At 43.7% G+C, this 21238-nt stretch overlaps 1 protein-coding gene across 3 annotated transcripts; it reads left to right on the forward strand.

Moving 5' to 3' along the window:
- The first annotated feature begins 208 nt into the window (after window positions 1–208).
- On the forward strand, window positions 209–9673 carry HERPUD1 (homocysteine inducible ER protein with ubiquitin like domain 1). Of its 3 annotated transcripts, none has more exons than XM_014610998.3 (8): window positions 209–369; window positions 984–1061; window positions 1150–1224; window positions 3020–3126; window positions 3844–3942; window positions 4900–5238; window positions 6869–6974; window positions 7943–9673. In XM_014610998.3, the coding sequence occupies exons 1-8, from the start codon at window positions 238–240 to the stop codon at window positions 8105–8107; spliced, it is 1101 nt and encodes a 366-aa protein (XP_014466484.3). In that variant the 5' UTR covers window positions 209–237; the 3' UTR covers window positions 8108–9673. The 3 variants fall into 3 exon arrangements, with proteins under 3 accessions (XP_014466484.3, XP_006267432.4, XP_014466485.2); XM_006267370.4 differs by having other exon boundaries at window positions 210–369; window positions 7940–9673; XM_014610999.3 differs by lacking the exon at window positions 209–369 and adding an exon at window positions 578–867 and having other exon boundaries at window positions 7940–9673.
- The last annotated feature ends 11565 nt before the right edge of the window (window positions 9674–21238 follow it).

Here is a 21238-nt window from a genome sequence, read left to right on the forward strand (position 1 = left end):
GCACAGCACCCCCCGCTCCCGCCCCGCCACCTCCTGCCTCCTGACACGGGTCAGCCCCGCCCCTGTCACTCTGTAGCCGGATGTCGCTTCTGATAGGCCATCTAGTGACACGCTCTCTTTCCGCGGCCAATCAGTGGCAGCCACCGCGTCCCGGCTGGCGCAGGGGGCGGGGCGCGAGGCGGCGAGGAGATAAAAGGCGGCGCCACGGGGAGCGCGGGCGCGAGGCGGAGAGCGGCCATGGAGGAACCTGCGTCGTTGCTGGTGCGGAGCCCCGCGGGGCGGCACCCGGACCTGAGCCTGCGCGCCGAGCCCGCCGGCACCGTGCGGCAGCTCAAGGCCCGGCTGCGCCGCCTGCTTCCCGAGGCGCCGGTGAGGGAGGGAGGGGCCGGGGCCGGGGCCGGGGCCGGGCGGCCCCGGTTACTTGAAGTGCTGCAGCGGGTTTTCCTGGGGTTTGTGGAGGTTTGAGCCGGGCGTGGCGGGGCGCCGGCTCGTCCGTGTGGCCGAGGGGTGTCGGTGCTCAGCAGGGGAGGACTTTGGGCGTTGAAGCCTGTGCGTCCGTGCTGGGCTTCTGGGAAAGGGGCGGGCAGAAGACAAGGTGCGAATCCCTTTGCTGCGGCTGGGAAAGCTGCGGGCACACGGGATCCCTCTGCTCCTCAGACGGAAGAGAAAGTCCTCCTGTCAGGTTTCTGGCCCACCCGATGGACGGACAACTCATTCCTGTTTTGTAGGAGTTGCTATGTTTCTGTGCGAGTTTCTGAATCTCTGACATCAATTTTGCACATAAATAATCAGCGGGTTTGGTTGCATCATCCCATGCTAAAAACAAAAGAGAATTGTGTTCAAAGGATTTGGATGTATTTATGCTGGGTGTGTTTTTTGTTGTTTCTTTTTTGGTATGCCAGCTGCTGTCATGCCTGGCTGCTCAGCATTTGCATGCATTTGAGAGAATAGTAACCCAACATATTTTTTGTCTTCTTTCAAAGCCTGAAGAGGACCAGAAGTTGATTTATTTGGGGAAGTTGCTGCCTGATCATCTTTATCTGAGAGATGTATTGCCTATGGTATGGCAATTGCTTGCTTCTGATAGTTGCACAAATTAAATGACATAGGAATATGTTATCGTTTTAATGCCTTGATTTCTGTTTTTAGCAGGAGAAGTTGTGTGTTCTTCACCTGGTGTACAACTCTAAGAGCCATTTAGAAGTGCAAGAAACCAGTTCAATGGTATGTTAAATTAATACATCAGTCTACTTTTGCTTTTCTGGGTGTGGACACACTCTGCAAATTTGGGATTTATGACTTCAAAGCAGAATTATTTCTGAAAAAAGGTTGACCCACGTCATGTAAATGCAGGGGCAGCATTGCTTCATAGGGTAGCTGTTATGCTAGTACTAGGGGTGAGACAACAGCTACATATTTGGAGTAAGCATTTGTAATGGCTTGTTTTGGAGCTGAAACATCTTGAACCAGGTTACGGCCATTGCATGTTGTGTCCAGCCTGGTTAGTGGTCTGTCTTGACCTGGTGGTCAGGGTAATACTTGACCTACTGACGAGGAAAGACATTTAGTACCGTACAACTGTTGTAGTTCCTCTTTCCCTGGTTGAGCCAGTGAGCTTGGTCATGAGGGCTGTGCTGTTTGCAAAGGGAGCGGTTGTCTTGAATGTGTATGTTTTCCATGATAATCAAGTCTCATTCGTATAAAGAAAGAGAATCTGTCAACAATTAAATGGGGTGGCATCTTTTAGGCTCTTCCTGGATTGTTGCCCAAATATTCATCAGTAATAAAACTTAAAAAGCCTCTGGAGGAAGAAACTGGAAATAAACCAAACTTAATACACTTTTTTTTTTTTTAAGTGTGCTTAAACTATGACACAGATCTCAGTTTCTGTATGAGGGTTTGCTGGTGTGATTAACACTAGCGATTTATAATCTCAAAGGCAAAAAAATTACATCCTTGAAGTCATGAGCAAACAATAGACTGTTTTTGTTTTTGTGTCATCTGTGGCAGAAAACAACTGAAAAAGATGTGGCTTTGTATTTGATAAACATGTATTGTCCTAGCACTTCAAGGCAACTTGCATCGCCATCACCCCATGCTGGTAGCCTCTGTCTAGTATTTGAGACAGCATTTATCAAATGGCAAATTGATACACACTTTAAAAAATTGAACCTTTTAAAATTAAGACAAGCAATTATTTTTTGTTTTTAAATGTGATCGGGGAAGGCTTTGTAAAAACTGATCTTGTGATCTTTCTGCTTTTACTTACAGTTAGCATTCGTTGGCTAAATCTGTTCATCATATGCTTTAGAGGCTGTTACACTTTACATGTAGTGACCTAAACTATAGTATTATAAAGCCTTCATACTGCTGTGGCTCTGCCTGTACTAGACAGGTTATTGCTTTAATTATGCTAGTATATGTAACCACTAGCATATTGCTTTAACCAGTATAGTTAAAGCAGTAAAACTTCCAAATATATACAAGCACAAAGATTTTATACCATAATGTAACTTTGCAACATCTACTGAGAGGAGCTGTAGTTCTTCATCGCTTCCTGTTGGAACAGGACTTAAAACATGTCATGTGTTTAAAAAAAAAAATAAAAAGTTTGGTTTCCCAGAATGGTGGAACTGCTGCTATTATGAGTGCTTTTTACTCCGTTTTCTGCACTATGGCCTTAAGCTCCTACATATTTAAAGAGTTCACTTTCTCAAAACAAATGACACTATTGCCATTGTTCCATATGCAGGCCACCTCTCAAGGTGTTTTAGGAACAAAACAATTCTAGAAATATTGTTTGTTTTGATTGTGGTTCATAATTGATATGGCAGTAGCTTCCAAAGGCCCTGTTCAGGACTGGCGCTCTCTGCAAGGCACATGCGCGCACAGTTCCAGTGAAATATTTTGGGGAATGTGTTATTTTAAGATAAAATATCTGATTCAAAGGTAAGATAATTTTCATTCATTGTCTTGAGCCAACCACTACTAACTGTTGCTTTACATTGAAACTAAACAGCCAAAAGCATTGTCAGAAATTGGTCAAGATCCTTCTGTAGCTTCAACTGATGGGGCAAGACACAGGGATGCTCCCTGCAACCAACCTACAGTGGAAACCAATACAAGGTAAATGTGCTTCATATGAAGACATGCCTTCTAAAATGCTGAGATATAAAGTTATACGTCTGTTTCTGAACAGACTCTTGGATGTCAGCACCTTAAGCTACTGCTTTGGAACTTTTAAGTGGGTGGGTGCCAAAGAGGTTAAAACATTGTTCCCTCTTGAGTTGGATGTTACTGTCCTTTCTTGTTAGATATGGAAAAATAGAAATGCTTTTTATAATGTTTTCACAGAAGCATAAACCTGGTATCCACTGCACTCCAGTACTTGACTGAGCCTCTGAAGTTTAGATTGAGCGCTTGCTTTTTTCTTCTAGTCCTTACATATTCCCATTTCATTTAAAAAGAGCTTGAGTGGGAAAAATAGCTTAATATCTAATAATGTCATCAAAAAGGTGGTACTTTTCCTTTTTAGAAGTCTCTTTCCCCCCCCCCCCCACTTTCTCCTTTTAATTTCGCAATAGTACAGTTTAGGGCTGAAATTTTAGATTTCTGCCTTCAGCTTTTTAATGTTAAGTACAGTCTTTTAAGCCCAGATTAATTTAAAACATATTGGAAGTGTGTGCCATATGCTGCTTTACCTATCAGCAAGACAATGGCAAAAGCAGCTTGCATGTATCTTCAGTATTGTAAGTAGAAGTGGTGGGAAAGACAGTCCTGGGTTGTTTGTTTGGTGTTTTGTTTTGTTTTTTAACTAATTTTTTATTAAACTTTTTGAATAAGGATTGAAACAGCTCGTGGCTTCTCTGCCTATACTACTTACAGCATGCTTCAGATTTCTTGGTTTCAGCAGATTTATGCAAGACAGTACTACATGCAATAGTAAGTTTTCTTTCCTTTTGCAGAACTAGCTTTGAAATATTAAAAACTGGTTAGAATAGTAATTTTCAGCCACAGGGCTGGGGCACTCTGGTATGTCTGTCTTTTCAAGAGTGCTGCAGTTAAGTGTACAAACATGTTTCACATGATATACCCACAGACTTCAAATAAAAATCCTTCATGTCAAACACGTTTTGCCCTGTAGTGATCTTTCTTAGTTTTGTGTAATGTGGGAATTGTTCTGTTGGCAAAAAACAAGTGAAAATGTAAGCTGGCACTTCTGAGAGGGGTCTTTAAATCTAAAGGTTGAGAACCAGTTGGTTAGAAAGATACTAGTGCTGTTTCTCCCCCAGTTGACAGGCATCTTCCTTATCTGTGGCAAATCAAATGTCTGATGTAGCTATAAACACCAGATGCCATTTGGTTTAGTCATGCTTATTGCTTTTTGTCTAAATAAAAGTTAAAATTTGCAACCATTTATAGTGGTGTTGAGCCTATTGGAGGGGTACATCTAAAGATCTTTACCACTTTTACCGGACTTGGTCTATTGCTGAGGAAATAAGCCCCACCTGTTGGGGGCTAACTGAAAACTTGCAAATAAGCTATATAAACTGTGAGGCTTACCTGCAGAGCCTGAAGGGAATTGTGGGGAGGGAGGCTCTTGAGCACTTCAGCTGTTTATGAGCAGTTCTCACAACAGTAGAGTACTGAAATTGAAACTGAGTACAGAGTGCTAAAGATGGTGACATTTGCGTCAATTTTGACTTGCCAAAAGCCACACAGCCAATCACTAGCAGATCTAATGCTAGCTTTGTGTCACCTGATCTGATCACAAACCTGTGGCTTCAGAATTAAATGTGTGATGATTTCTTCATAGGAATCATCTTGACAAGTTAGTATGCTAACTTTTACCAAACACTGCAAGTTGTAGTAGTCTCACCCCTCTTACCTTGCTTTCAGCTTGGTTGCTACTGCTGCTGACCCATTGCGTGCACAAAGATCACAGGAGATACCAGTGGCACCGGTGGCAGCACCTGCCCCTCTTCCAGACCCATTTCCTGCACAAAACCAGCCTGGAAATCAAAATGTTGCTCCTCAGGTTAACCCAGCAGCCAATCAGAACTTGCAAATGAATGCACAAGGTGGTCCACTCATGGAAGAGGAGGAGGAAGGGAACAGAGACTGGCTGGATTGGCTTTATTCAGCAACTTTGTTCTATGTTTTTGTCAACATCATCTATTTCTACTCCAGTGTGAGCCGGTTCGTCATTGTCATGGGTGGCAGCATCCTGATGTACCTGTAAGCGTGCATTTTTCTGTCATTCAGATGACAAGGTTTGAACTACTTTCTTTGCACTGTGATTCTTTCTTTTAATAGCCTCTACACAACAGTTGGTCATAGTGTAAGTAGAATGACCTTGGTGCAGATGTAGCAACATCAGTACAAAGAGGTTAATTATTAGCTTGTCTTCTTTGGGGAGAGGGATAAGAAATAGTGGTATACAGTATGAACAAGACACATGAGTGAGTTAAAAGGGAGTACTGACTTGCTATTTGTCAGCTGTTCTACAGTAACTCTTCATTGGCTTGTTCTTACTCTGTGGCAAAGGGAACCTAAATTGCATTGATGCAGCCCTGCATGAAAAACATGTAAGTCATCACTGTTTAGCTGCTGCTTACTACAGGTGAAAAGTGGGCCTGTGAACAGTTGCCATGAAGCAGCTGATATGCAGTAAGTCTCTGCCTTTTTTAATCCACTGTAACGTTTGTCCATATCCTAAGACATTACATTGGAATGTTCCATTATCGTGACATGCTTTTTGGTGTAGACTAGGACTTAAACTGATATCAAATATATCATAAGATTGGCAGATCTGCTAGTTGGTTTTTGGTTTAACATTTTTAATCTCTCTAACTTCTCATGCATTAAATCCTACATGATTGGGAGAAGAGTTGATTCCTTAGCTTAAGATAAAATGTGACAAAACAATCTTGCTACCATTTGTCTTACGCATGCAAACCTAACTTGAATGTGTTTATCTGTAGGCTTCTGCTCTAGTGCACAAAAATCACCCGACCGTTTCAGAAGCAAGAGTTTGCTTTGAATGTAGGAATACTACTGCTCTTTAAGCTTATACACTAGTGATACCTGGTTGAGAGAGCATTTCCTTTTGTTCTGATATTTAATTGTCCATTCCTGCTCTCCATTATTTTCACAGCTGATCAAAGCATGTAGACTCTTAAATTGCTAGCAGTAGGCTCAAGTCTCACCCCTGATCAGGAGCAGCTCTCACATTCCAGCTGTCTGAGGCTAATTGTAAACACAAAATTCAGAGCACTAAATCTGATGCAACTAGAGCTGTCTTCTGATCTTGACAGCCATGGGGACTAGAGGTCTAAATTTTTTGAGCACAAGCAGCAGCCACTGCTGGAAATAGTAGTTTTTCAAGCACCCATCCACTTCTTGAGCTACACTGAATGAGGGAGCAGTGCCAGCACTGGGAATCTTTTAAGTTATCTTGCCTTGGGGCAGATGAGTGGGTATATAAGTTAGAGCTGCTTTTACCCAACTGCTGTTCTTTATCTTGGCTCCTGCAGTACATATTGCAGGTTGTGCCTCAGCCATTCTAAGGTCCTAATCATGACCCCTTTTACCTATGGTTCACCAGCTGTTCCAGAACTGCATTTCCTGCTGCCCCTTTTCTATCCTGGGATAGATAAACCTACCCTGCTACCCTAATGCTGATAGATGTGCATTGTGATTAGATAAGCTTTTGAAGGTCTTTCTCCACAGATCAGACAGGATAAACCTGTTTGTCTCAAATATGCTGTTTACTCCTGGGTGCATTTTCAAGTGTTACTTGCAAGATTGAAGTGTGGTAGGCAGGAGGAGTAAGTATATCCTAACAATGATTTATTGACTTCCTCAGGCACCAGGTTGGATGGTTTCCATTTAGACGCAGGCTGGTTCAACCATTTCCAAACAACGTTCCTCCTCAAGATGCCATAAACCAGGATCAGAATAACAATTTACAGGTATTGACTCAGTGTGGGAATATGAAATTGTGGGAAAGCTCTAGGTTGTTAAACGTAGGAAAATGTAATGTTCTCTAGAAGTTTGTGTATCAAAACCTTTAATGGTGGAGTACCTGAAGCAGCTTAATTCTTAATACAATTTAATTCCCACTGTTCTGTAGATCAGAATCTATTGCTACACATCACTTAATTACATCTGATGGCCATAACATGGGCTCAGATTTCCATAAAAATAGGGAGTCTTTCCTGCACATGACTAGAAATTTACTTGGATTTTAAAAGTTAGCTCTGGCAGTTACTGGTATTCTTGCAACTGATACAAAGTAGCCCTCCTCCAAAAGGTGATTTTTCTGGCACAAAATGTATCTTGTCAAAGTAACAGGTTCCTGGCACTTCATCCTTTGGGAAATACTTGCAGTGCCTGGTTAGGGTAGGAATTGTCTGCCTCTGCTTTAGTAGCAGTGTGTCCTTTGTGTCACAAGTCAACTGATCCCATAATTAAAGAGTATTTTCTAGTAATCTGGAAATAGCTAACACATCTGTGTAAGACCCATCTGCATGTGTTGCAAGTAGGACACATTCAAGTTACTTTTTTATTTGGTCTGTGGAATTACACGTTCACTGACCAACTTACAAGCAGAACTTAAATTTTTTAGATTTGTTGTGGTACATTACATCCTTTACTTAAGTCTTGCTTGGACAGGGGGAACATAAAATTGGACCCAGTGAATATAGGTGGCTTATGCTTACAACTTGGTGGTCTTCCAAGTGGTGGAATTCTGTAGCTGGTTAATTAACAAAAAGCGCAAAATTCTTTAACATTTATTATTGCTGCTTAAATAGTTCCTTTTCATTTTGAGGTTGGAAGAATCACTTGATTTCCATTTTAGAGAGAGAATGAGATTTCCATCTAGAATTATTTCTTAACTATAGAGACCCTGTTTACACAGTGTGCTTTTTATTAGCAGGAGGAAAATGCTGATGGATCACCTGAAGCAGAGGTTTTTGATGAAGGAAGCACTTTACCAGAAGGTCAGCAGGGCACCCCCTCACTTATGAGCACAGTCTGGCTGTTCTTTAAGACTTTCTTTGCATCTCTTCTTCCAGAAGGACCTCCTGCTTTGCCAAATTAATTGCTCTACTAGCCAGTCTAACTCCAGGAAATTACTCTCCCACTTACCTTATGGGACCAGACCCCAACTCCAAAAAAGTAAAATGAAGATCAGTGGGACTTCCTCAGTCTTGAAGTGATTGGCAAGATTTGGAAAGCTGCAAGAAGCCTTAAACCATTACAGTGTAGAGACTAAAATGTAGTGTGTTTCTCATGTCTCCATTCCAAAGAACTTCATATATGCTGTATGGAGGCCTAAAATTGTACATCTGTGCACTATGAAGGCACAGACAAAGCTGGTGTGTACAGAATTGTGAGAAGCAGATTGCTGCTGCCTGTGCAATTTGATTCCTGTTGGAATGTTTCAAATGCTATTTTAATTACACTGAGTGTAGTGTCTGTCTTATACAATGACTTGCTAGCTATGAATTAGCAAAACTTTCTAGGGAAGATAAGTGCAGTGCTTTAAGCTTAAAAGAAAATAGAGAGAAATCATGTTTTCTGTATAAATATCTTCCTAAATAAGACATAAATTACAATTTATTTCTTTGACAAAGTATTTGATTACTGTGAGATGATGAGCCCATTGTCAAGCAGCTACACTGATCAGCTGAGTAACAAATTGAATTTTAAGTTGTCAAACTCAGGCATTTTTAACAGTTGACACATTTTGTTTCCTAGTTTAATAAATTCTGCCAAAGTAGCTGCCTTTCTTTCATCAGTAAATAGCTTACACTAAATCTCTTAACTGTTTTCAATATGCAAGAAGCCTTAGAGGTATTCTGCCCAACTAAGTTTCTGTACTTTGTCAGCAAGACCAATGCCCAAGCACCTTTGCTGTCAACTTTAAATGGTCTGTTACTACTGCAAACTAGATTTTTTGGAATCCCAGAGGCTTGTGACAAATGAGTTGTACCTTCTGAGCTTGGCCACAGCAGAGAATCCCCTTTGGAAGTCTTTCTTCCTAGAGTAGAAAACTGCCACTGCAGTTATGCATTCCAGTAAGCAAGATGCTATGCAAATCTCTCCAGAACAGTTTTCAGTACATCGGTTTTTTCCATTGTGTACCCTTTTAGTGTCCAGTATCATTTTCAACAGTGTGCATGTTTTGGTATTGAGAATTGTGTGTCCACAAATAGCTCATACCAATGGCTGGCTGTGTACCTAACTTGCTTTTTTGTATACAAGAGAATTAGTTGCATGTACAAGTGAAGAATAGTTGCACATTTAAGCTCAGGCCCTAGTCTAAATTTATTTTTTTTGCAGCCTCAGAGTTGGTTCTCAAAGTGCCTTTAATAGTTTTCAGTGAATTAACAAAAGAGACTAGTTAAAATGGCTGTTGGCATTCTGTAGCTCCTTGTAGCAATTCTTTAGGCATTAGCAATGGTTCAGTCTCTGCTGTGTGATGGTGTAGGAGGCTCCCTTGGGGACAACTGCATGAGTTTACACAGTGTATTATATCTGCTCAGGGATTAAATTTATCTGTTTAAACGTCTATCTGTCTTTTCTGGGGAATGCCTGGTTCTGCGACTGTTTTTTGTCAGTGCTCCTTGTAATAGCAAACTTCCATAATAAAGGCTTAAAACAAGTGTTTTGTCATTCTCTTTTATATGTATAACAAGTTTGTATGCAGCTGTGATTACTTAATCTGATTCTTAATTCTGCTCTTTCCACACATTAAACAGAGTATGTTGACGTTTAAGTACTGCAGTTAGACTTGTTACCTGTCAAAATAAATTTCCAAGAAGCTCTTCAGCTCTGAATAGTATATAGCTCCTGCTGCTTAAACCTTGAAACCTGTCATCAGGAAGTACTGTCTCCATACCACAAATCCACAAAGAAGTTGGTGAAAAAGAAGGCAAAGTAAAGTGATACAACATCTAGGAAGGTTGTATTACCATTTGAGTGTGAGAAGTCTTTCTACTGTTTTACTCCAACCTTAGTAAACTGAATGAATAGACCACTTCAAGACGGGTAAATGGAAGAGACCAAACATTTAACTGGGAATGAACAATTTTTGAATTTAAACAGAAACCTTGAACAGTGGGGGTAAATTAATTTACAGTTGATGAGTACTGGCTTCAAATTGGAAAGAGTGTTTTCAAGTTTAGTATAGTGTGTAAAGGTCCTATAAAAAAAAAAAAATAGCAACTAGGCTTGCATCCTATACAGATGTGAAGAATTTACAATCCAAGGAGATGAGTGATTATGGAGGATGCACTTAAGAGATACAATATTGAAATTTATACTTAAAGGTAATTATTGCCATCCAATAAGTAGCCAGACATTCCACAGGGATTGCAGCAGCGGGGTGTTCACAAGGGTGTTGGCTTTCAAAAATATTGGGATGGCATCATAGAAGTGTAGAGCAGAATGGAAAAACTGACACTGTGATTATATGAGGATGGACATGGAGCAGGGGGAAGATGTCATGAGAGAGGTTTATAAGGATCTCTCCCCTGTGTCGAGTGAGTACAAAATGGATTGCCCATTCCTAGTGAAACTCTGTGTATTAGTCATTGAGGTAGATTCTCAGCTGTATAAGTTACCCTGCAAGTTCTATAGGACTCATGATGTTTTACGGGGTGTCTGGAAGAGGTAGCACCTCCAGAAAGTGTACGTCATGCTTGCCTGAATGACTCTTCCTCTGTTGGTCCTCACCGGCATTCAACTTTCACCTGTGGCTCCAAGTAATCTGCATATGATAGCAACCACACCCTGGTAAACTGCCTTAATGGGTGGGTTAAACCAGGTGAGGGTACCCAGTCAGTCTTTTGACCTCTGGGGAGATAGGGGCATGCTTGCTCCTGCATGCAAAGTCTCACTCGGGCTGACTAGGCAGATGAGACCCTTGAATGTTCCAGTGGCCATGAAGGTCTCCACAGTGATACACTGTGGATTGTGTAGAGCAAGACAAGGCACAGAAGGTGTCCTGGTCATCTGCTGCATCTGGGCCAGTCTCCAGCTGTCTTGACACTGTCCTGCAACTGGTTACCAGTTGGCTCAGATGAGAGAGTGAGGCTGACCCTGCACAACTCTTCCTCACTTAAATCCAAATCTCTCGCAATTCATATCCAGCAACAAGTCTTGTGGAGATGGGCCAGCAATGAAGCAGCATGTGTGGACATATTAGAAGCTGTAGCTGCAAACCTGCACACAGGCAGCTCAGGGCTTTGGGTCACTTTCTACTGAGAAGCAGCAGTAGAACTTGGCAGCTGCCTGAGTGACTGAGTAGCCCTATTCAGCAGGGCTGTGTGGAGCTTCACTTGCTGATTTGATTTGGAGGAGATTTGGCCCGAGTCAATGGCCGAATCTCCAAATCCAAATAAAATCAGGAGGCTAATTAAAAGGTCCAAATCAATTTGGAAAAGATTCGAAGTAGATTCGGAGATTTAGGCAGTCCCTGCTTGCCACCAGAGGGAGCTGGACCTGGGCTCCATGCCAGTAAGTAAGGAGTGGGGGTGCTGGAGGAGGGGGGAGGGGACTATGGGGGACCTCCACTAGGCCCAATCCCCTACCTGTTCCCCCAGCCCTCCCTCAGCACCCCCTGACCACTGCCCATTCTCCCAATGTCTGCCCCACCTGGCCCCAGTATCCTGGCACTTTAAAAAAAAAAAAAAAAAAAAAGACCTGCACTCACTGGCTGCTGTAGTGGCCATCAGGGCCTCTGGGGCCTTATAGCAGCCCCACCATGCAGCATGGGGCTGTGGAGGGCAGCGGGGATTGCTCCCCTGCCTGGCAGGAGCTGGTGAGTGTGGGGCTTTTCTTTTTTTTATATGCCGGGATGCTGGAGCTGGGCGGGGCAGCCATTGATTGGACTGGGAGAGGGGACGGGATGGGGCCTGGTCAATTTGGCAATTCAGTTGATTTGGCAATGGCCAAATCTCTGAATCAAATTTGGCCGAATCGATTTGGGACAGTGATTCTAATCACCGAATCGAATCACTGTCCCCCGAATTGGCCGAATCTAAATCCAAAGCAAATACTAGCTGCTTCACACAAGCCTACTATTCAGGACTGCACTGCTCACCTCCTAGAGTGAGGAACGGGCTAGAAAAAGTGCCCCAAACATTGCCTGCTTCATTTCACGCTGGCCAGCATACCATGATTGGCAGGGGTCCCACTATGGCAGTCAAAAAAGAAAAGGAAAGAAATCAATCTCCCTCAATCTGGGTGCATGGAACGTATGTACGTTGACTGACAGAAACACCAACAGACCTGAAAGGAGAACTGTCCTCATCAGGAGAGAACTGGGCAGATATAACGTCCAGATCGCTGCTCTCAGCTAGACTTGCCTACCTGATGAAGGGCAGCTTACAGAAGGAAAAGTTAGTTACATGTTCTTCTGGAGTGGTTGTGGCAACAAAGCCAAACAGGAAGCAGGTGTCAGCTTTGCTATACAAAAACTGCCTCATCAAGAAACTGACCTACCTGCCAAAGGGAGTGAATGACTGACTGATGGTGCTCAAGCTTCCCCTGCTTGGCAAAAAATGCACTCTATCATCAGCATGTATGCCCCTACCACAATCAACTCCGACAAAGTCAAGAACCAGTTCTACAATGACCTCCACTGCATGATCGCTGCTGTACCAGAGTTTGACAGCCTCATCCTTCTTGGCGACTTCAGTGCCAAGATTGGCTCTGACTACCAAGCATGGGATGGCGTCATCGGGAAGCATGGGAGTGGAAGCTGCAATAGCTATGGTCTTCTGCTGCTCAGGCTATGTGCAGAACATGAGCTTCTGGTTACTAATGCTGTGTTCCATCTCCCCAACCAGAAAATGACATCGTGGATGCACCCTCACTTTAAGCACTGGCATCTTAATGACTATGTCATCGTCTGAAGGAGGAACAGATGTGATGTCCTTCTAACCAAGGAAATGTGTGGCGCTGAATGCTGGACTGATCATTGACTCATTACCTCCTCATTAAAGTTCATGATTCAAACCAGACAGTATCTGAAAGGACAAAGTGGACCAAAGTCCCTCAACACTGCAGGGCTGATAAATGACAGCACAAGGCTGTCTTTTGCAAACCATCTGAAAGATCAGTTTCACACTATACGGCTCCATTCTGACTCCATTTAAGCCAACTGGAAGTGGCTCCATGAAGCTATACACTCCACAGCCCTTGAGACCCTGGGACCAAGCATCTGCAGACACCCAAGACTGGTTTGATGAAAATGATGAGGAGATACAACAGCTGCTGGAAGAGAAACAACATCTCCACAGATGCTACCTCTGTGATAAGTCCACATCAGCACAACATGCCTACAACTCGATACAGAAGACCATTCAACACAAGCTGTGAGGGATGCAGGACACATGGTTGAGGAACAAAGACGAGATCCAGTACTATGCTGACTGAAACAATGCACAGAAGTTCTGTGATGCCATAAAGGCTGGCTACAGTCTGTGGGTCCTTGGATCCTCCCCTCTGCTGATAGGACCACACTGTTAACTGACAAGGTCCAGATCCTCCAGAGATGGGTTGAACACTTCAGCACCGTCCTCAATCGGACCTCCCCCATCAACATGGACGTGATACGTAGGCTGCCTCAAATCGCCATCAACACCTCACCTGAAGCTCCACCTACAATTATGGAAGTCCAAAAGGCCATACAGCAAATGTCTAGTGGCAAAGCTCCTGGAGCCGACACGATTCCAGCAGAGGTCTACAAATCAGGCGGTCACGGCCTTACAGAGAAACTGACTGAGATCTTCCGCAGCATATGGTCACAGGACGTAGTCCCCCAAGAATTCAAGGATTCCTTCATCATCGTTCTGTACAAGAGGAAGGGAAATTGCTAACTCTGAGACAACCACAGGGGCATTTTCCTCCTCTCAACTACTGGAAAGATACTTGCAAGAGTCCTCCTCAAACAGCTGACCAACCATCTAAATGACCTACTGCCTGAGAGTCAATCCAGCTTCAGAAAAGGACGTGGAACAACTGACACAGTGTTTACAGTCCAGCAGCTTCTAGAAAAGTGCCAGGAATAGGACATTGACCTTCTCCTCACATTCACATTCATCCCGTTGCGAGGAAAAAGAGGGAAAGGGGCCAGGAGGCTTTCTTGGCTGACCAGAGAAATCCAGGGCAGCCTGCAGACTAAAAGGGGAGCATATAAAAAGTGGAAAGGGGGAGAGATTACCAAAGAGAAGTATACCTCCTCTGCTCGCACTTGTAGGGAGGCAGTTAGACAGGCCAAAGCTGCCATGGAGCTGAGGATGGCATCCCAAGTAAAGGATAACAAAAAATTGTTTTTTAGATATATAGGGAGTAAAAGGAAGGCTCAGGGAGGAATAGGACCTCTACTAAATGGGCAGAAACAATTGGTGACAGACAGGGGGGACAAGGCTGAACTCCTCAACGAGTTCTTTGCCTCAGTGTTCCTAAGTGAGGGGCACGACAAGTCTCTCACTGGGGTTGTAGAGAGGCAGCAGCAAGGTGCCAGACTGCCATGCATAGACCCTGAGATGATGCAGAGGCACTTGGAGGAACTGGATGCATTTAAGTCAGCAGGCCCAGATGAGCTCCATCTGAGGGTACTGAAGGCACTGGCCGACATCATTGCACAGGCACTGGTGGGAATATTTGAACGCTTGTGGCACATGGGCCAGGTCCCGGAGGACTGGAAAAGGGCCAATGTGGTCCCCATTTTCAAGAAGGGGAAGAAGGAGGACCCGGGCAACTATAGGCCAGTCAGTCTCACCTCCATCCTAGGCAAAGTCTTTGAAAAAATTATCAAGGCTCACATTTGCGAGAGCCCGGCAGGACAAATTATGCTGAGGGGAAACCAGCACGGGTTCGTGGCAGGCAGATCGTGCCTGACTAATCTAGTCTCTTTTTATGACCAGGTTACGAAACGCCTGGACGCAGGAGTAGGGGTTGATGTCATATACTTAGACTTCAGGAAGGCCTTCGATACGGTATCCCACCCCATACTGGTGAACAAGTTAAGAGGCTGTGACTTGGATGACTATACAGTCAAGTGGGTGGCGAATTGGCTAGAGGGTCGTACCCAGAGAGTCGTAGTGGATGGGTCGGTATTGACCTGGAAGGGTGTGGGCAGTGGGGTCCCACAGGGCTCGGTCCTTGGACCGATACTCTTCAATATCTTTATCAGTGACTTGGACGAGGGAGTGAAGTATACTCTGTCCAAGTTTGCGGATGACACAAAACTGTGGGGAGAAGTGGACACACCGGAAGGCAGGGAACAACTACAAGCAGACCTGGACAGGTTAGACATCTGGGCAGAAAACAAATGCAATTCAACAAGGAGAAACGCAAAGTGCTGCACCTAGGGAGGAAAAATGTCCATCACACCTACAGCCTAGGGAATGACCTGCTTGGTGAAACGGAAGCAGAAAGGGATCTGAGTCGGCAGTGTGACGAAGCCATCAGAAAAGCTAATGGCACTTTATCGTGCATCAGCAGATGCACGACGAACAGAACCAAGGAGGTGATACTTCCCCTCTATCGGGCGCTGGTCAGACCGCAGTTGGAGTACTGCGTGCAATTTTGGGCACCGCACTTCAAGAGGGATGTGGATAACCTGGAGAGGGTCCAGAGAAGGGCCACTCGTATGGTTAAGGGCTTGCAGGCCAAGCCCTATGAGGAGAGACTGGGGCACCTGGACCTCTTCAGCCTCCTCAAGAGAAGGTTGAGAGGCGACCTTGTGGCTGCCTATAAGTTCGTCACAGGGGCACAGAAGGGAATTGGTGAGGTTTTATTCACCAAGGCGTCCCCAGGGCTTACAAGAAATAATGGCCACAAGCTAGCAGAGAGCAGATTTAGACTAGACATTAGGAAGAACTTCTTCACAGTTAGAGTGGCCAAGGTCTGGAATGGGCTCCCAAGGGAGGTGGTGCTCTCCCCTACCCTGGGGGTCTTCAAGAGGAGGTTAGATAGGCATCTGGCTGGATGTCATCTGAACCCAGCACTCTTTCCTGACTATGCAGGGGGTCGGACTTGATGATCTATTGAGGTCCCTTCCAACCCTAGCATCTATGAATCAATCTAAGCAAAGCCTTTGACATGGTGAACTGCAAAGGCCTCTGGGAAATCATGAAGAAGTATGGATGCCCCCCAAAATCCATCAATATGGTTCTACAGTTCCACAATGGCATGATGGCATGTGTCTTTGTAAATGGTAAATGCTCTGACCTCTTTCTAGTCACAAATGGTGTCAAGCAGGGCTGTGTGTTTACACCTACTCTCTTCAGCATGGTATTCTTTGCTATCCTGTTGGACACCTTCCAAGATGATGACCTTGGTATGGGGACCAGGTACCATTTTGAGGGAGACAACTTCAACCTGCGCAGCCTCTGAGTGAGCTCCAAAGTCCAGACAGCCACACTTCATGATGTTGGATGATGACTGTTGGATGATGACTGTGTTATGCACAGGCTCACAGGCTGATATGCAATGATCCATGGACGTACTCTGGTTAGCTTGTGACAACTTCAGACTCACTATTAACATGAAGAATACTGAAGTGATGTTTCAACCTGCACTACATTGATGACGAACTCAATGTGAGATTAACGAATGCTAGTGTAGCCTTCAACAGACTCCATAAGTCAATCTGGGACCACAGAAACATCAGAATGTTAACAAAAATGATGGTTTACAAAGCCATCATCCTTCTGACCCTCTATGCCTGCAAAACCTGAACTATTTACCAGCATCATGCCAAGACACTAAACCACTTCCACTTGTGCTGCCTGTGATAGATACTAAAGATCAAGTGGCAGGATAAGATTCCAGACACCAAGGTAGTCAGAAGATCAAGGTGTCAGTCTCACCTCCATCCTTGGTAAAGTATTTGAAAAAATTATCAAGGCTCACATTTGTGAGAGCCCGGCAGGACAAGTTATGCTGAGGGGAAACCAGCATGGGTTTGTGGCGGGCAGATCGTGCCTGACCAATCTAATCTCTTTCTATGACCAGGTTACGAAACGCCTGGACACAGGAGGAGGGGTGGATGTCGTATACCTGGACTTCAGGAAGGCCTTCGATACGGTATCCCACCCCATACTGGTGAAGAAGTTAAGAGGTTGTGATGTGGATGACTGCACAGTCCGGTGGGTGGCGAATTGGCTAGAGGGTCGCACCCAAAGAGTTGTGGTAGATGGGTTGGTCTCGACCTGGAAGGGTGTGGGCAGTGGGGTCCCGCAGGGTTCAGTCCTTGGACCGATACTCTTTAATGTCTTCATCAGCGACTTGGACGTGGGAGTGAAATGTACTCTGTCCAAGTTTGCAGATGACACAAAGCTATGGGGAGAAGTGGACACGCCGGAGGGCAGGGAACAGCTGCAGGCAGACCTGGATAGGCTGGACAAGTGGGCAGAAAACAACAGGATGCAGTTCAACAAGGAGAAATGCAAAGTGCTGCACCTAGGGAGGAAAAATGTCTAGCACACCTACAGCCTAGGGAATGACCTGCTGGGTGGCACAGAGGTGGAAAGGGATCTTGGAGTCCTAGTGGACTCCAAGTTGAACATGAGCCGGCAGTGTGACGAAGCCATCAGAAAAGCCAATGGCACTTTATCGTGCATCAGCAGATGCATGACAAATAGGTCCAGGGAGGTGATACTTCCCCTCTATAGGGCATTGGTCAGACCGCAGTTGGAGTACTGCGTGCAATTCTGGGCGCCACACTTCAAGAAGGATGCGGATAACCTGGAGAGGGTACAGCAAAGGGCAACTCGTATGGTCAAGGGCCTGCAGACCAAGCCCTACGAGGAGAGACTAGAGAAACTGGACCTTTTCAGCCTCCGCAAGAGAAGGTTGAGAGGCGACCTTGTGGCTGCCTATAAGTTCATCACGGGGGCACAGAAGGGAATTGGTGAGGATTTATTCACCAAGGCGCCCCCGGGGGTTACAAGAAACAATGGCCACAAGCTAGCAGAGAGCAGATTTAGACTGGACATTAGGAAGAACTTCTTCACAGTTCGAGTGGCCAGGGTCTGGAACGGGCTCCCAAGGGAGGTGGTGCTCTCCCCTACCCTGGGGGTCTTCAAGAGGAGGTTAGATGAGTATCTAGCTGGGGTCATCTAGACCCAGCACTCTTTCCTGCTTATGCAGGGGGTCAGACTCGATGATCTATTGAGGTCCCTTCCGACCCTAACATCTATGAATCTATGAATCTATGAATCAACTCCCCCCACTATTCACACCCTGCTGAAACTGGCACAGCTAAAATGGGCCAGCTACTTCTCAAGAATGCCTGACACTCACCTGCCAAAGGAAGTCTTCTATGGTGAACTGTTAAATGGAGTACATTTTCATGGCACACCAAAGAAGTGGTACAAAGAATTTTGGCAACGACCCAGAATCGTGGGAGCAAATTGCTCCTGGCTGCCCATCCTGGAGATCCCAAATCCAGAACAGAGCATTGGCCTTTGAACAGCAATGCACAGCAGAAGAAATGAATAAATGCACGGCCAGGAAAATGAAAACCTCCTGTATCCAGTCCTCATTGCTCTCCTGCCCCTGCTGCAGCAGATTGTTCAAAGCAAAGACTGGACTTACAAGTCACCTACATACTTATGTGACCTAGCCTCCAGCCCCCTTTGTTCTCTTCCCTTTCCCTTTTTTCTCCTTTTCTCCTTCCCTTTTTCCTTCCCACTTCTTTTCTCTTTTCTTCCCTCTCCTCCCCCTGCTAGAGGTGGTTGTCTTTGCCCACAAAGTAGGAAAGTACAGTACATGATGTCTTATGCTCAGAAGCTGTGCTGCCAGCTTCAGTTATAACAGTTTAAGGCAAATAAGGCCAAGAGTAGTTTATTTTTTGTTGGATGTCAATATATTACTCTGGGAGCATTTACACAAGACACAATGCACAGAAGCCTAAGGCAAAACCTATGCTTATGTGCAGTAGAATAAATCTACTGAGTATTAATGTCACCAAAAACCTGTTCAAATGCGCTAATGCACAGTAGTGCCAATTATGGCTCATTATTAAATTAGTATCTGTCAATACAGATACTAAACTTAATGCACTGTAATTACACTGCATTAACAGATGTGTCCTCTGTTAGGGAAATACCAGACTCAGTTTAAGACCAGGTGCAAAACTTTGTCAGGGATGCAGAGATTAATTCGTCTTCCTGAATTTATTAAGACATTGCTAATATCACTGGAATACAATTTTTTAAAAGCAACAAATTTTTTCTCCAACAAAATCAAATTTTATTTAAACTGAATTTTCTAAATAGTAACACTTTCTCTTTCAAAAATAACTGTCTTTAAAATGAAATCCGAATTTAATACAAAAATATCTTGGGGTCTAATCTAATATCTTAAAACATCTAAAAGAAAAATAAATATGCTGAATCCATGAAGTTCTATCAAAAGTTTTGAATTTAAGAACAGGGAAAAATCATTTAACATTTGAGGCCAACCCCTATAAAGAGATCACAGTGGGTGCATCTACATGTTCATTAATGCACTGTAATTATGGTGCATTAAGTTTATTATGTGTAATTACAGGTACTAACTTTAACATGCCATAATCAGCACTATGTACATTAGCATCAATACATGGTTTTTTTGTGATGCTAATGCGCAGTAGTCTACTGCACATTAGCATGGGGTTTCCCTGCCATGCTAATGCACAGAAGTAGAATTTATCTACTATGTTTGTAGCATCTTGTGTAGACGTGCCCAGTAGCTTGTGCATTGTTCTAAGTTTGTGCTACTGGATGCAATAAACAGGGGTTTGATCTATGACCTTTAAGTCCTGGGGAGACCATCATATATCATCAGAGTCAACCAGTATCCTTATCAATGTGCTGAGCTTGTGTTCCTTTTTTACACATTCTTGCTAGCTAAGCTTGATTTTTATATGCTGTTCTGGGTGTTTAATCTCCACTTAACTTCTTAATGACACTGCTTGACACATCATGAGCAAAAAGTTAATTCTCTGGTAAATGATAAATATATAATTCACCATTTGCTGACATACTAAAATGTAAACTCAATAAAGCTTTAATAATAGTAAGCAATATAACTGCTTAAATAAATATGTATCTTTATAGAATATCTTAGACAGTAAGATGATGTAGAAAAATCTAGCATAAAGTCTCTAGTCTATTTATATCAACCGGCTTTACTCTATTTATACCAACCTGTTTTAATGAGTATATCAGCCAATGGGAATGCACCTTTCTTTGGAAAATAAGCCAAGGTCAAATTGAAGAGTCAGTTAAAATCAATTATTTAAATAGAAGTTTTCAACTTGCTGATTTGAAGTATGATTTAAATGTAAAAAGTCATGCTGTGCAGGATTTTTTTTTAATATCCGTGTCACAGGCAACAGTTCCATTTTAGAAAGCAATTGTAAGATAGGCATAATTTAACTCATCAGCTTCTCTGAACGCATTTGAGAAACAAAAGCTGTTTCTACTGCTTTTTAATCCCGTTAGCCCTGAAGTTTCACCGCAACAAAAAGTCACAGCTGGATTCAATTCCATGCTGGAGCTTGTTACAGAAAGGTTTGCTCAGTTCCAATCAGTTTCACCTGGGCAAACCTGAGTGTAACTCGGCTTTTGGAACTTAAAATACTGGTGGTGAGGGCTAGGAAGGAAGCAGCTTGACTGTCTAAACTCAGGGGAGATCTGTAGGAATACTACAAATAAAACCTGTTTTTTTCCCTCTATTAATGCGAACATATGAGACAAGATGGTGACTATGAATCCCATGATGCTGTTTTACAGAATCACTTGGTCAAGGCTCCAAGGTCTAATCCAAAAGGCTCTTCTATAGTGAACTATGTTGTTCTCAGTTTGTTTCCCACAGATGGATGAAAAATTGAGTCACTCTCAATGGAGTTTGGACATATGTGTTGAAGGAATCCATTAGTAGCTGGTTTGACTACTTTTCTCCTTCTATGTTTTGCCTCTTTCATGAACAGCTTGAGTAGGTGGCATTGCTCAATGAAGACTTAAGTTACAGACCTTTCTGGTTTGTCATATTATGGTACTAAAATATGAGGCGTACCATTGCCTCAGGCCAAACCTGAGGCGAGCTGAATGCCTGAATGTTCTCTGTTGGGAAACTCAAATGCAGAATCAAGATACTCTGTATCACCTACCCTCAGGGTTTCAAAATAGAGAGTTGCTACTAACCCAAACCAAGAAATAGTTTT

Source organism: Alligator mississippiensis, chromosome 10 (assembly GCF_030867095.1).
Source record: "Alligator mississippiensis isolate rAllMis1 chromosome 10, rAllMis1, whole genome shotgun sequence".
Lineage (NCBI taxonomy): Eukaryota > Metazoa > Chordata > Crocodylia > Alligatoridae > Alligator > Alligator mississippiensis.

Bases quoted from the DNA above. Each gene is read 5' to 3' on its own strand.
- HERPUD1 (XM_006267370.4), top strand. From the start codon at position 238: ATGGAGGAACCTGCGTCGTTGCTGGTGCGGAGCCCCGCGGGGCGGCAC. The intron at 1,062-1,149 runs GTATGGCAATTG...TTCTGTTTTTAG, and splicing joins TGAGAGATGTATTGCCTATG to CAGGAGAAGTTGTGTGTTCT. The intron at 1,225-3,019 runs GTATGTTAAATT...GAAACTAAACAG, and splicing joins TGCAAGAAACCAGTTCAATG to CCAAAAGCATTGTCAGAAAT.